Below are 16973 nucleotides of genomic sequence, written 5' to 3'. Positions count from 1 at the left end.
AAAATCGTCTGATAAACATCGTGACTCCTTTGATATAAACTGAATCAATTTAGCGTATATGTCGGCAAAAGAAGGAAAATTGCCTTATAGCAGTCGGAATGATTGCTTATGATCTCATGTTTCGAATGCACGAAGAAACACAAATGCTGTACAGTAACGAAAGGGTTGAAAAGCCGCGGGAAAACGCAGTTGTTGTTTCTTCGTAGGTTATTTCGTTTCCCCGGCCCCCTCCAACCCACATCGAAATCAACGAAGCCCGGCGCAATAGTTTCATTGTCGTTGACCTAAGGTGGCGTAGGATGGAATTGAATTGTGTTGTGTGTAAACTTTAATTGATTGATGTACAACCCCTATTGATTAATATTGTCTTCCCCCTTTACTTCTCCAATTTGCTTGTGTATACAAAACAATGGAAAAGCTATGGTAATAATGGCTGTCCTTGATGTTCTCCTCTTGCAATGTTAACTGGATTAATCCATATAAAAACAAGGACCGACTTCTATTTTTCTCTTAATAAGACTATAGACAGAATATTAATGTTATTTGAACCAAACACTTCATTACATCGAATGCTTTATTGGACTCGCTAAATAAGGCAAAAAGCTGTCACCTATTAATATACGCATTATGTTAAATGTAAAAGAACCGTTATGAAGACATACATTAAATTATGTCGATGAGTCAAATGTATTATTTGTTATCAAACGGCTTGAAGAAGTTTGCATTTCCACGCAAGTTGATGCTGATAAGAGCGGCCGTTGGAGCGGTAGCTTTAGATGTTCCGCCAACGCGTTATACAACACAAAAGCTGTACACTTCTAAACAATAATAAAAGCTTCAAGTGACACTCTTATTTAAAATCAGTACATACACATGTATAACAAACATATATTTGCGTGTTAAACCTTTAAAAAATACAAAATAATGCATTGATGGAAAATATTAATTACTGATAACAAGATTGTAACCGTGTTTTAATAGCTGAAAACGCAAAAATAGTAAATAATTGTAGAGTGCTAAAAGATTTACTGTGATCTACTATCGTCGCATAAGGTAGAATTACCGTGTTTTCTGCACCTTCCTGTCAAACTAAATTCGGTATCTTTCATATGAACCATTGTTTTCGACCTTTGTTCATCCTTTTTGGTAAATTAAAGCAATTGTTTCAATTGTGGTAAATCTTATTTGGGAGTAAGAGTGCATCTTTAAGGCGTTGAATGAACCTATCGTACACGAGCGGCTATGGTAGATGCTTTTTCTCCCACCTCAGTTAAACAAAATTAAGTAAAAATGTACTTTTTGCTGGAACTTTTTTGTGCGTAGTGAAAATAATTTCCTATGGATATGTGATCATTCGTGGTTGTCATGGATATTCGCACAGTGATTTCGATTATGTTTGTAGTCAAATCGGTCTTTAAATAGTTCTAAGGAGAGTGAAGCATTATTTCTTGAAAGGTGCGTGAAAACTGTTTTATGGTGACATTTGAAGCGAGAAATAATTAATTAGCGTTCTAAATATTGCCACAAGACAAGGTTTCCATAATGCTACAGACGACAGTCTTCAGCAAGGGAGGTAATTACAATGTGATGACCATTAAAAAGGAGCTCCATACGGGTATTTTATCTTCGCCCGTGGACAAGAAAAGAATTTCTAGCATGGTTAATTTATTGGATCAATTTATCTGAGGTGGGAGAAAATGGTTTCTGTGCCACACGCTTTCAACAAACACAAGAACAAACTAACAATCAAAAAAACAAGAAGTGTCAAATAAGAGACAATTTAGGCAATATAAAACTAGAAAATATACTTATGAATGAAATACAATCACCATAAAAAATGATTGATAAAGTGAAGTATTTTTCTTTCATTTAAAACATTATGGTTGAATATCTTACGCCAAATTAACATTTAATTGCTTCATTTTACGATCTATATATTTTCCGGGTTTTAACGAGTTCTCAGAGTTTATTTCCGGGGAATAAACCTGTCCGAACGAGATATCTACAATGTACATGTAGATAGTATCGGTCCTCGGCCGGGCAATATCTAAACACAGGTATTTAATGCATGTATTTATTTCATTCAGTACGCGTTCATTTTGAAACTATGTGCGGATTCTGCTTTTCATATTGCGTTCTTTCACTCGCCGATATTAAAATATTGCGTTCTATATGACTTTAATTGCGTTATGATACGCAAAATGCAGCTTGTTCGAACTATATTAATCGCAAAACATAGATTGATAACTCATTACAGGGCTATTTTAGCAAGGTAGTTAATATGCAGAGCGCAGTCCGTAGCTATTAGAGCAGTTTGCTTCTAGATAGTTTCGATGTTAATGTTAATGTAAATTAGGTCGTTGACCACCGCAGTTCTAACCGTGCTGGGGTTGATACGCCCGTGCGCGCATTAATTCGCCAAAAGTTAAAAATGTTATGTCGATCTGCCGATGTGATTTCCGAGATACGGTTATAAAAGTATGCAGGCCTGGCGGCCTACAGCATATAAATGGTTATGCAATTCAATATAGATGAAAACGAGCATTGTCAAGCTTTAATTGTTCAACAATTTCAATGCAAATTGATGTTACAGTCAAAACTCGTTGGCTCGATATCCTCGTTGGCTCGAGCCACATTAAAAGGACCGTTTTATTTCACTAAATGTTCATATTAACTTCGATTGGATGGCTCGATATCTTGAGGGTCGATATTTCTCCACGCGTGATGTCATTTTCGCGGTCCCTAGTAAGAACTTCACACTATATTTTGTTTTGTTGGCTCGATGTCATTTTCGCGGGCTCAGGTAAGAATTTCATTCCTTGATTTGTTTGCTTGACTTCATTTAGCAGAGAGCCCTTATCGATTAGATTTGCTTGATTGATATCATATTTATTATTTAATTATTATGTATTATTATAATGTATATAAGAACGCTCATACGGGCGGAAGCTATACATATGCTCAGCCAACGTTATACATAAACAACTTGTTCCATAAAAAATGCAACATTTCTTGCCCCAACAAGAAGTTAAGTTTTAACGATTAATAAAATATACGAATAGGAAACACCGAGGCTTGTTACGACTTAAGCTGTTAAGACAACATATTGTTGATGTCTTTATGACGTATCAAAGCTCTGCCGTGGTTAGTGCTGTCATATTTAATGTTCGCTGTGAATAAATTTCCAACAATTAGACGGCAAAAAAGTTATATGCATGAGATGTAGCTTCATGTGCACAGTCAGGGAAAAACGGGAAATAACAAGGTACGTGATATTAACCGTGGATAGTTTAGGTGTGTTCTTGTAATGTATTTGAATAGACACTATTATGTACATGTATTTTAGTCGAATACACTAATAATTCAACGTCATCGTTATCAAATCAGAATTCGTTGACTTAATTAAACCTTTTAATTTATATAACAATATTCGATCCTTATATTGTAAATGATTTTGATGTGTTTATTAAAAATTGAACCCTGATAAAAAAAGAATATATTATATAACTGAAGACGCCAAAATAAATTACGCGCTGTATAAACTTACCATACGCTATAGCCTCTGTATTCATATCAATGTTATGTGTTATCGAATCATTTATCATTAATATACATTCCTAAAAAGAACACATGCACTTCATTATTGTTTATTTAAGTTTGAAATATATATTCATTTCTATTGTTTTCGAAATAAAGCATTTTTGATCATTATCTAAGCATGTTCAGAGCCATTCACATTTCATGGTTTTATGGATATTTTGCTGGAAGAAAATAATAACAAACATAAAAGTATATTAAGACCTTTTCTCTGTTATTCTTGTGTGTTTAATTTCGGTTCTTTGACCTTTTGGAAAGCTTTGATTACGACTGGGTCTGATTGAGATGATTGGACGGTAAAGGTTCAGTCGAACCCCGTTTGCTCGAATTCGCTTGGTTCGAATTCCTCGTTGGCTCGAACTCCATGTTAAGAATCGATTTCGATATAATGAAGGTACGTATTTCCGCTTGGCTCGAATTTTCCGAGGCTCGAGGTATTTTTGCGGGTCCCTGAGAGTTCGAGCCAACGGAGTTCGACTGTATATATATATTATAACAAACGTACAATACTATTCGGACTATTGGCTAGGTACATGAACATGAATCGTGACAAACAGAAATAGGCCGTTTACTTAAACTTATATTTATTGGACAGTTAATCGGAAACAGTTGTTGAACGAGCTTGGATTTGCTTATTTATTTACATGTGATAATGTAACGAATATACAGATAGAAGCTGTCGTTAGAAGAATATATGATACTTACTTACAACAATGGTATACAAATGTTAGAATTTCAGACAAGCTACAGTGTTATGTTAATTTTAAACAAGATTTTGCGATTGAAAAATATTTATTTTGTATTAATAGCAATAAGTCAAGGATACTACTTACTAGATTTAGATGTTCGGCACACAACCTTTATATTATATATTGAATATATATATATTATCATATTGAAGAAGGAAGATATAGAAATATAAACCGAGAAGATAGAAAATGTAATAAATGTAATATGAATGTTGTAGAAAATGAATATCACTTTTTGTTAGTGTGTCCTCATTATTTGGATTTACGTACAAAATATATACCCAGGTATTATATTCACTGGCCTAATATGACCAAATTTAATAACTTGATGTCCTGTAATAATGATAAAATATTGAATAATATTGCTACTTATTTATCATTCGCTACGGATAGAAGAAATGCTGCTTAGCATAATTAACATGTCTAAATACATTTCATGTATAGTTATAGTTCATACTTTTCTCCTCAAGATTAAATGTTGTAAAAATGATCTCATATTGTTTTCATATCTATATTTCACTCTATTTTGTTGTCATTAATGCCATCTAGTATGTTTTTTTGTTTACTGGCAATGTTCTAATTGAATTTGCTAATAAAACTTTGACTTGACTTGGTCAAGTCAATATTACTATATTACTATTAAAGTACGTTTGAGGTTATCATAGTTTCCTGTAATATGACGTCATGAATTCCTGAATTTTGGTACTAAAATTATAATGGCGGCATCAATCAATATTGGATGTTTCTTTAAGGTCGTTTACGATTTTTTTTACTAACATAATGTTTTGATGTGATGCCAAAAACATGACAATTTGCAAATTAAAAATAATAAGAAAAAATAGATAATTTGAATAAAACATATAGTTCACTATTACCCAAATTAACAGTTATATTTGCATGCGCCAGAATGGTTTTACGGTGTGTCTATATGCCCCGAAATTTAGTTGAAATGCCAGCAGACCTTTTTTCGCTGGAAGGTTTGGTAACCCGAAACAAATGTATGTTTAGGCCTTAAAGCTGCACTCTCACAGATTGACCATTTTAACAACTTGTTTTTTAGTTTTTATCTTGGAAAGAGCAAATTAATGCGTAAATATCTGCAAACCAATGTTATAAGAATGCTGACAAAAATCAGATCGTAGATTTTCATATTTCCGTTCGAAAATTAATGTTTGATGGCTTACACCGTTACTAACGGTGTAAGAAAAATGCATAAAACATCAATTTTTTAACTTAAACATAAAAATCTGCGATCTGATTTTTTGTCAGCAGTCTTATATAACTGGTTTCCATGGATTTTAGCAAAAAATAGCTCGTTCCAAGACAAAAAAATAAAATGTTGTCAAAACGTTCAATCTGTGAGAGTGCAGCTTTAACCTGTTAGGGACGATTGTGTTGAATCTGAACCATCAACTTACTGAGAAATGAAGAATATTCACCGATCTCGACATCACCGATGAATGCCGAATCCAGTGTTTTATAATTAATTGTGTCAAATTTTGCGGCAAACGTAAGATTGCAATATGTGCAGTTGTAACCAGAGCACACTGACTTACTGACTATTCAAACAGACGATAACCGTCTGCAACTGTCAAAATGTCAGATTCAGTTTATTATGTGTGCATGTTGTTAAATCCCTTTGTTTTATCATCCTCGGCACACCAGTGTTTCATAACCTATATGATATAGGTTATGATACGCCGGGGTGCCGAGGATGCTGTTTTATATGCGTCCATAATGTTTGTTTAATCTATGTCTATTCTTTGTAGTGTATATTTTGTAAAGCTATACACATCTTAACACATGGAGAATAAACATTATAAACTAAACTTCAGGATTTGACGCTAGAGGGTGCGTAACTTAGTGGCATAAACCTTTGACTTGCGCCCTTCCAGCAGATTTAAAATAAAGTAAACAACACGATTAACGACATTGTTTTTTATATTTTAAACGTGAAATATTTAATGATGTGCTCATGTATTCATGTGCTCAGTCAGGAGTGACAACTCTTCTTCCAATGAATGCACATGTTACACTCAAATATTGTTCAATAACGTTACAGTATCAGTAGCCTCCGTGGCAGTGTGGTCTTGACTTCTGCCAAATATTATTGTACTTAGGAAGCGGACCCGTTCAACTCCGGCAATCGCCAGAATATTTTTCAACCGTAAAGCATCTGGTACTTTGGGACCAATGTAACTGCCTCATTTATTATTAATGAGTACGACGATATCAAAATTGGTCTGGCTACAGCTTTGCATATTATTTCCGCTATGCTTCAAAATCAAGTAGTCTGTTGACTGTCCTTTTCATAGCATACGTATATATTTAAAATATCAGAGTCTAAAACCAGGCCACAATTTCTCGAAGAAAATTAGCTTATCGAGATGAATTTTTATATAGCGTATTTGACTCCACAAAATAAAAAAAAATGTTGATTATGACTTGAGAAAGGTAGCTTCTTTTTAAAATAACACTATGACTTACAGCAGAACAGAAAACTGGGCATAACTTGATCCGGCTATAAGCGACTTGTTCCATAAATTGTGGCCAGTACTTACTTCCTTTATTTTCAGATCCCACCATGTTTACACGTCCTCTTCTCCTGCTGTGTACATGTGTGACAGTTGGTGTGGTCACGGCACAGGGCCCCCCGCTAGACACACAAGCAAGTGTGAGTATAGTAGCTTATTCTTAACGTCTGTAAAGAAACGATGTGTCCCCGATTTTAATACTAGTAGATTGATTCGTTGATTTATGTACCACCGGTAACATTCTTCGACGTGTCCATTCTGTACTTGGCGTAATGTATAGTTGTTACACAGGGGCAGTGTGCGTCGTTATAACTCACCCCTATGACTACACCCCTATTTTTTAAAAATATTTTTTTTTTTTTTTTAAATAAAATAAATACATAAATAAATGAATGAATGACTGACTGACTGACTGACTGAATGAATGAATGAATGAATGAATGAATGAATGAATGAATGAATGAATGAATGAATGAATGAATGAATGAATGAATGAATGAATGAATGAATGAATGAATGAATGAATGAACGAATGAACGAACGAACGAACGAACGAACGAAACTAACGAACGAACGAACTAATCAATCAATAAATCAATCAATCAATCAATCAATGAAAAATTAATTTTATAAATAAATAAATAAATAAAAAAAATAAAAAAATGAATAAATAAATAAATAAAAAGAAAAGAAAATAAATAAATAAATAAATAAATAAATAGATAAATAAATAAATAAATAAATAAATAAATAAATAAATAAATAAATAAATAAATAAATACAAATAAAATAAAAAAATAAACTGAATAAAAAAAAAAAAAAATAAAATAAATAAATAACTAATAAATAAATAAATAAATAAATAAATAAATAAATAAATAAATAAATAAATAAATAAATAAATAAATAAATAAATAAATAAATAAATAATGATGGGAGAGCTGTAACTAATGATAACTAACAATAATTTTATTTTTATACTTTTAAAGTATTGACGCCAGTGGGACTATGACTAAAAATTCAAAGTTTATATTTGGGCAGTCGCAATTTGACATGGAATTACAGTCACTAACAACTCATGGCCCCTTTTGTCATTCGCTGGGACTCGGTCATGTGTTTGTAAATGCATTTTTGTAAGACGAAATAAAATACGGCAAATCATTACGCGTGTTTAAACTAAGATACTGACGGCTGAAACCCTTCAACAAATGTTTATGTTTATATTTATCTGTGAGTCCTTGTGGTGGGCGGGCTATTGTTGTCAGTTTTCTATTTTTCCCTGACTGTATTTTCGCTGGTCACTGGGAGTTCGAGCCAACAAGGTTCGACTGTATATTAAATATGGTGCCTGAACGACACAAGTCCACCAAAGTTATTTCTGTGCATTGTATCCCCATTTTTCCCTGGACTAATCTACTCATTCATCACACCTTATGGCGAACACTTGCAAATCGTTATGTGTTGAATTATTTATATACAGTTGGGACACACTAGTCGCATTAAATAAACAAGGATGAAATATGAAACACTGTTAAAGGGGATAGCTGCCTAATGTCACTGTTGCTAGTTCACTACACATTTCATCATTTTTCTTGCCCAGTGTTGACCACAAAATCTGTATTTATGTCAGGCGACAGAGTATAAACCTCGCAGAGGGCGTATCGTGGCTCGCGTCCATGGCTCCAAGCTGAACATCCCCTCATTACACAAGAAGGCTGCCGAGAGGTTCGCTTCCCAAACGAGGGTTAATTCAGGTAGAATTTTGAAATTTCCATTAATGTTTTTATCTCTTCTAAGATGTCATCGAAAATCATCATCGTCGTCGTCTTTATAACGTAGTCATTATCATCACCTTTAGTATCGTTGTCGTAAATCATCATCATCATCATCATCATCATCATCATCATCATCATCTTGACCAAGTAAAAAAGGGACTCGCTCATGTTTTGAGGCAAAAAAAATCCTGGTTATGCATCTAAAAACACAAGTACAATTATAGTACAAAAAAGTATTTTAGTTTAAGTGTTGTGCGAACCTACGCCGGTAAAGTCAAGAAAAAAGAAAACAGACGATATAACCTATAGGCCACCATGACCTTACCAAAAGTGATGGATATTTTTACATTTTGACATTTTAACAATAGATTGGTATCATCATGTGATATATCTCGCAACAACGAATTGCTAAAACTCGTTATTAACGCCAATGAAAATTGTGGCATTAAAAGACGATATTTGACCAATTATAAACATCTGCGCTTGGCGTCTAAGTCTTAACACGCCTTATTTAACACGCCTAATGATTTGCATCATTTTGTTTCGTCATACAAAAATGTTCATTTTACAAAAACAGGAGCGAGTCTTATTAAGAGACACTGTATTTGTTTCTTAAATTGACTTGCTCATGGTTTGGAAAATGCACAATTTTTAATTACGAAATAAGTGCGGCAAATCATACGGAGTGTTAAAACTAAAATACCAAAAGCTGGAACCCTTGATATTCGTTCAAATATCGACTTTGAAGACCATAATTTTCACTAGCGTTTATAACACGATTTAAAAATAATTACGGTTGTGGTGTTGCGTGATTGGTTGATTGACATTATCACGTGATGTTATCAATGTATCCGTAACAGGTCAGCATATCAACCAGTTTTGTTAAAGTCCCGTAGGCCATGTGGACTAGCCTGCTTTTTTCTTCTTCTTTTTCTGGACTCTTCTTAGTTCGAACTCCACTAAAACCAAAATATTTTGTGTATGCTATAACCGTATTCTTTCTCAGCAATTTCGATATGATAGAGTAAAATAACGATAGAGTAATTGTTTTCAAATGCATTACCGGGAAAACTTTTTTTTGTCTTTTTCGAGTGCAATTTATGCTTACAAGAAAGAAGACGAAATGATGTTGCTTTGTGTCCATATTTAGGAAGTTTTTAAATGTTAAGTAGCTCATTAAATAAATGATGTTATTTTAACAGCAGAATGTGGTGAGCTGTGTCCACCACAATGGCTGACGTATATTGACGGAATGAGGGGATTGATAGCGAACGTTTCCGAACCCGCCTGCGAGTTTGCCGAACAGTTTTCGGCTTGTTCCGTACCTCACGAAATATGCCAAACGACGCCCGTTCGTTTCCGATGTTGTCCGAGTCACTGTGTGACTTCGGCAGCAACGTGCTATCGTGGACCCCCTACTGACTTCATTTGTGTGCCAAAGACCATCCAACGTAAGACGAGATTAAGTGAAAAGATTACAACACATATGCTCAATTCTTATTAAAAAAAAATGTCTCTTATATTTCACCAAAAATCGAATTGATCGCAATAATGGGCTGATCGTTCAGAACTTTATAGACTTAACAAAGTTGTTATCGTCGTCGTTGTTAAATTTCATTTTTTCGGCTCTTGAAGTTAAATGGAAACACTTGTGATATTCAGATTTTTTAACAAAGTTCTGAATAATCAGCCCGCTGTGTTATCCACTCATATTTTAATTATATGCACGTGTTTTCCAAATCGAGGCTTCTGATTTGGGGCCAAATATCACGTGATGATATATATGCTTTTATTTTTGCAAAAGGACAATTATTCAGCTCCAAAATCAATATTGTTCTCCTTCTTTTCTTAATCAGATTTTGACTAAAGAGTAATAGATGTCTTAACAAAATAACCACTGCAAGGTTACATCCAGTTCAAATTTGACTGAATAGTATAATATAACCATTGCAAAGTTGCATCAATCGTATGGCTAAGATTTTGACTGAATAGTATAATATAACCATTGCAAAGTTGCATCAATCGTATGGCTAAGATTTTGACTGAATAGTATAATATAACCATTGCAATGTTGCATCAATCGTATGGCTAAGATTTTGACTGAATAGTATAATATAACCATTGCAAAGTTGCATCAATCGTATGGCTAAGATTTTGACTGAATAGTATAATATAACCATTGCAAGTTGCATCAGTCGTATGGCTAAGATTTTGACTGAATAGTATAATATAACCATTGCAAAGTTGCATCAATCGTATGGCTAAGATTTTGACCAAAGATCAACATATGTCTTAACAGTATAACCATTGCAAAGAAAAACCCATCGAATGGGCCCAGCTTGTCTGAGACTAATAATTATTACGTATTATGACCGTTTCTGATATGCCATAACAAGTTTTGCCTTAGGCTTCATTAAGCTATACATATGTTATGCACCAGTCAATTGCAACCACGCCCCCAGGTTCGGGGTATACTGGGGATAGCCGGGGAAATGGCCGTGTTTTACCTTTGGTCCCGCCGTGCTGAGTGAATGCGGTGGTTTTGTATTCGCGCCGTAAATAGCAGGGACCGGGCCTTACCTAGGATGTCCCCGGGTGCGGCGGCATTTGGCGGGTATTTTACCTTCAGTTTGTCCCCGCAGGACGGGGATTCTTCCTGGAATTGGATGGACCGAAAGTCAAAGTCCACGTTATTCCCCGGACCTGGGGGCGTATATTCAATCAACTGGTGCATTATGTGATTGATCATTTGCTTTACAGTGTCTTAGCAAAACGTTTCATTTACATTTCAGCGTGGATGGAGAAAATGTTCAAACTTCTGGTACTTGGCCAGGCTGTACGAACCTAACACTTGGGAAGTGTTCACACAGGGATTAACTCCCTTGTCCAGTATCTAATTAAATCATAGTTTAGTGCATGAAGATACATTGACAAAATATATGATAATGAAAATTGAAACAAAAAAGTGCATTGTGACATTATATACGTTCATATAAAAACGGACATGCAATGTGATTGGACCACGAGTTTTTTCAGCATCAGTTACGGCCCTTTCCATCTAAACGAGAATAGCATTGAAGCTAAAAAACTGTTTCAATAAAATGGTGTGTAGTCTTTATGTACTTTGTACAGATACTATATACACAGTCTTATACCAGAGGACTCCTGAATTTCAGCAAGGGCTTATTAGCAAGTAAATTACTAATAACTGTAAACATCCCCTGAGCTGAGAGCCTAAGACCACCAGTGGTTGGCCCTCCTAGATTTTATCTGTGGTCCTGTAAATTGATTTCTGAAAAGTCATGTTCATATCTGTAGATGACGTTTTGCATATAATTAAAACACTTATACATTTTCTTTTGTACATAACTGCTTTACTTAAACATACCAGGATGCTGCGGAAAAGTGCCAGAGGGTTTAGGAAGAGAAGGGCACGTTATGTCGGGCAGTGAAGACTTCAAACATAATGAATTTCACAGAAAATGTGTGCTTTATTGAAGAATTATTAAGTTTGAACTGCAAACTATTGACAAGTTTGTATGCATCTATAATCATGTTCTAATTTTTAATCAAAACGAAAGAAAATATTTTATCGTCTTCAGCATTTAAATCCAAGTAAGGATGGCAGAAGGATACCAATGCTGGACTTCGTGAAGTTAATAAGAGGGTACCGCGGGTCCAGCATCCTTCTAGAACTCGTGAGCCATAACCCTGCACGTATATATACCAGTGTGTGGAAGGCCATTTTTGCTTAAAATGAAGACTTAAAACAAAGATAACTTTTCTTTTACTACACCATTTTAAATGAAACAAAGAGCAGTCTATGACGATTGAAGAGTCCTGCCTTCGTTTTATTACCGGAGTTTGTTAAGGTGATTAGTTTCATCGAACACTTCGACAAACCTGTTTCCAAAGTAATGTTTTGAAAGTGCTCCGTCAGACGGCCGTTTTGTGAAAAGGTTTATCGAAGTGTTTTAAGAAACTAAACTCTCAATCAAACTCTGATAGAAGATCAAAGGCGGGGCTCCAAAAGCGGCCTAGACTGTGCTTTGTTTCATTTAAAATGGTGAAGAAATAGTGAAGCTATCTTTGTTGTTGTCATTCGGAGCAAAAAGTTGCCTTCCGACGTAGCATTTATGACGTAATTTATCACGTGGTATACACACACTGTATACGTACGTATTTTCTAAAGCACATCCATGAAGGACAATCCCTTGATGTGGTGATCTACAGAAAATAGTGCCCGCAATCACCTTACGTGAAAAATTGAACACCTGAAATCTGCCGTCCGTCGTAGAGGTACTCAAAATAGTTATGCGGTGTTGCAAATACAATAAAATAATATAATTGATTTATTTTTTAGGAAACAACTTTGTTTGTTTACGCATTTACAAATCTGCTTACGAAGTTTGCGATATAATGGCTAATTCATGAAAAGCGACAATGCTAACTCTCGGAATATTGTCACAAAAAAGCGTATGAGAACGGGTTTGGTGCAGAGTTTGAAGTAACAGCAATAAAACTCCGGTAAAGAACCGCAAATATGACTCTTTGTTTCAATAAAATTGGTGGAAAAATAATTATTCGTGACGTCACATACCACCTAGTAAATGCAAACTGTTCTATGTGAAAAAAATGCATTAACAAAAAAGAAAGAATACACGTTCCAATATACTACAAATAAATCAATAGTGTTTCATTATGTGACTTGTTGAATTCATATTTATAAATGTGTTTGATATTATTTTACTATGTACTGTGATCCTACATTTGCAAAATATATGGGAATGAAAACAAGAGAAACACAGAAACAGTGCATTGTAACAGTTTACGTTCATATAAAAAATGACATGAAAAGTAAATGGGCTACGAGTTTTTCCAGCATCAGTTACGGCCCTTTCCGAATAAACGAGAATAGCATTGATAGAAACACTTTTTCAATAAAATGGTGTGTCTACACGTCTAATAAAATTCTGTTCTGTTCTGTTAAAACCCTACAATGTCAATGTTAAATCCCATCTTAAAACGCATTGGAACGATTGCCAGTGATAATTAAGTTGTTTATCTTGATCAACCTTTCATGCATAAGGTTCATTATGTTTGACCCATGCTGCATACTGTATGTATACTAGATAATGTGTTTTTTTTACATTTAACAGCATTTCTATTCATTCGCAAGATACGCTAAAATCCATGGAGAACGGAGGTGAAACTCTGTCCGTCTTTGCGAAAAAAACAATGGTAGGCTGATTGTGTCCTAATCCCTTCTTTATTGTTTTTCTATACGTCGAAAAGTACAATGTTTAGCAAATTTATCAATAATTACGAATAACATCAACTGGAATATACTCACTTAGCTTGTTAATTTTAACTGATTCTCAAAAAGTCTGTTAACCAGCGCCTTAGACCGCTCGGCACGCTACCCTTAATGATAAGGTTGCCAGGGCACTAAATCTACTAGTTGTCAATTACAAGTGAAAGTATTGGTCAAAATTTGTGATAATATAGTAATATGTTTGGTACATATTATGTATATAACTGTTTGGTGACCGTTTTGCTCACTATCTCCTACTGACAATGTCATGTCGAGAATCAATGGATGTAATTATAAATTCATTTGATCATAAAAAGTGTATAAATCACTAGCGGATCCGGGGGGGGGGGGGGGGGGGCGCACCCGGCGCCCCTTTCCCTAAAAATCGTTTTGTTTGTATTTCAATATAGGAGACAAAAGGGAATAAAATACGCCCCAAACGCACCATTTCGGACTAGAAATTGTTAGAATTTTCACCCCCCCCCCCCCCACACACACACACCCATGCCAACTCTTTTAACAAAAGAAAAATCGGTTCTCAGTAAGGGGCATAAGTCAAAAGGTTACGCTCCTAATTTACGCCCCCTCTAACGTCGAAAACTGGACCCGCCCCTTTAAATGTTTGATTCTATTAATACATACAAGCTCTTTTCTAGTACATACAAGCTCTTTTCTAGATTATGAATCAGAGCTCTTAATTGAATTAATTATCGTTACGAACGTTTTATACGCTGACTGATCACCAGATGGTAATGGAATTATGACTATCAGCAAGAAGAGCTTACGCGCCTGGGATTATCCTTATATGTACGAGATGTAAAGCAATATTCAGGCACGTAGCTGCCTTTACGCGAGTACGCGGCTGAATCCACATGACTAAATAAAAAAAATCAGCCAAAGTTGCAGTATGCATACTTGACTACATGATCCTAAAGCTGAATATTTTTCAGTACTACATAAAGCACCACAGGACGCCCTGAATGCAAGATTGCACTAGGGTTTTCAAATTTTACGATTGGGCCGCAGCCCCCGAACCCCTCTAGCACAATTACGAATCCACGTGAATAGAGGGCTGGCTACGCCCCTGGTATTAGGTTGAAATGAAACAGAATAACAGAACTGATTCAGAAGTTTATTTCCACACATAACATCACTCATAATTACATCAATGAAGTAAACTATGACAGGCCATGATCATTTTTCATTATTAAATATTTGCTTGGCGGTTCATATAGAACATACAGAAAAATAAATATTTAACTTCTTTTTAAGAACTAATATTACGTACGAATCATTTAAAACTTTTTAACAGTTTAACGGTACTTAGATATTAAAAAAACATGTATATGTATGTAAATTTATGAAATCCTTTCCCTGAGCAAATGCTTTATACACGGACAAAGAAAGCTTCTTTAACACACATATAATTTCTGTATTCAGCAATTATATGGTTTGATACATATTTAGATGAGAACGATAACATCATGGAATATATTTCGATCTAATATTTGTGATAGGCTTCAATCAAAAATGAACTGGTCTTCTAAGAAATTAAATTATGGGTGAATTATTTCCCCACAAACTGTATTATTCCACCTACCAACTTCTTTATTGAATCGATGATTAAATTGACCATTTAAAAGGTATCTACTAAACATATCCTTAATTTTGTCTTTATTAGCCTTAAATTTCCACGTGTTACAATATTCCTCTAAAATATTAATATTCGCTTGTAATTCTTCTGCTAGATATACACATAAAATAATAACGGAGATAGACGTTCGCCTTGACGGACACCTTAATTACTTTAAAACACTGCACACTCACGATGGTATTTATCTCTTAAATATACATGATTATACATATACTTTATTAATGAAAACGATTGCCTGTTTGAACTTATATATATATATTACAGCACAGATTGTCACGTACTACATAGTCAAACGCTTTCGTAAAATCCATAAAAAAGCAACATAGAATAACTGTTTGTTTTTATTACGAATATGGTAAATTAATTTTCGTGATATAAAGATATTATCGACGGTACTCAATTTAGCTCTGAAACCAGCTTGTTTCTCGATCATGTTGAAAGCCGACTATTAATTAAATTTGTAACTAGTTTTCCCACAAAACTTAATAATGTGATTCCTCGAATTTTTTCAACTTCATTTTATTTTCCCTTTTTATGTATTGGGATTCTATAACCCTTAGTCCACCTTTCCGGAAATTCCCGATAACTTATAGTTTATCAAATAGTCTTAATAGAAAAGTCGATAATCTATGTTTACCATATGTCAAAAAATAAGAATCCGATCTATACCAGCACTTTTGCCAAGTTCAAATTTGAAATACCCTTTCGAACGTCTTGCTCAGTGAATGGCAAATCTAGTTCAGGTAAAATAATATTTAATTTATTTTGTAAAATAGTATTATTAAAGTATTATATGTCTGACTGAAAACCCCCCACTAGGATCATTAATTAAGTAGGCTGTAAACTATTCAGATATATTTAAGGAGTTGTTCCATCTTCTAATATTTTCCAATGTTCTTTTGCATTGTTATATGTAGCATTTATTAATTATCATTCTTTTATTCCTATATTAATAGTTATAACTTCTTTTATAAATACTTCTCGCCCGAATCATTGTATCCTTATTTTCCACAGTTTTATATTTCCTGTAATTTTTTCTATTAAAGCAATGTAAATTGACGTTCGATCGTCTTTTCACGTTTCATCGAAAAAAACTATTCCTTTCACCAAAAGAAGAAGGATTTACATATTAATCTGTTTAACATAAAAAAATATGGTACGCATATATAATCGATACCGTTAATAAAAATCGATAAACACGAATCAATATCAGAATTATTTTCCGATCGTTCAACTGATCTCTCTAACTGATTCATAAACTGAATAAAATTTTCGCCGTTTAAAGTACTATCATATTTTTTTTTCTCCGTATGACTCCACGAAATGGTATTTTCAAAATTATTATGTGAA

At 34.2% G+C, this 16973-nt stretch overlaps 1 protein-coding gene across 5 annotated transcripts; it reads left to right on the top strand.

Moving 5' to 3' along the window:
- Window positions 1-2669: 2669 nt before the first annotated feature.
- Window positions 2670-12010, top strand: LOC128218809 (uncharacterized). 5 transcript variants are annotated; one of them, XM_052926523.1, is made up of 5 exons: window positions 2670-2745; window positions 6923-7020; window positions 8511-8634; window positions 9858-10106; window positions 11448-12010. In XM_052926523.1, the coding sequence occupies exons 1-5, from the start codon at window positions 2685-2687 to the stop codon at window positions 11501-11503; spliced, it is 588 nt and encodes a 195-aa protein (XP_052782483.1). In that variant the 5' UTR covers window positions 2670-2684; the 3' UTR covers window positions 11504-12010. The 5 variants fall into 5 exon arrangements, with proteins under 5 accessions (XP_052782483.1, XP_052782484.1, XP_052782482.1 ...); XM_052926524.1 differs by lacking the exon at window positions 2670-2745 and adding an exon at window positions 3128-3265; XM_052926522.1 differs by lacking the exon at window positions 2670-2745 and adding an exon at window positions 3201-3294 and having other exon boundaries at window positions 9861-10106.
- Window positions 12011-16973: the final 4963 nt, after the last annotated feature.

The sequence above is a fragment of the Mya arenaria genome, chromosome 15, assembly GCF_026914265.1.
Source record: "Mya arenaria isolate MELC-2E11 chromosome 15, ASM2691426v1".
Taxonomy (NCBI): domain Eukaryota; kingdom Metazoa; phylum Mollusca; class Bivalvia; order Myida; family Myidae; genus Mya; species Mya arenaria.
This window is presented reverse-complemented; position numbering and strand designations above follow the sequence as displayed.

Bases quoted from the DNA above. Each gene is read 5' to 3' on its own strand.
- LOC128218809 (XM_052926521.1), top strand. From the start codon at position 3,216: ATGAGATGTAGCTTCATGTGCACAGTCAGGGAAAAACGGGAAATAACA. The intron at 3,295-6,922 runs GTGTGTTCTTGT...CTTTATTTTCAG, and splicing joins ATTAACCGTGGATAGTTTAG to ATCCCACCATGTTTACACGT. The intron at 7,021-8,510 runs GTGAGTATAGTA...TATTTATGTCAG, and splicing joins CGCTAGACACACAAGCAAGT to GCGACAGAGTATAAACCTCG.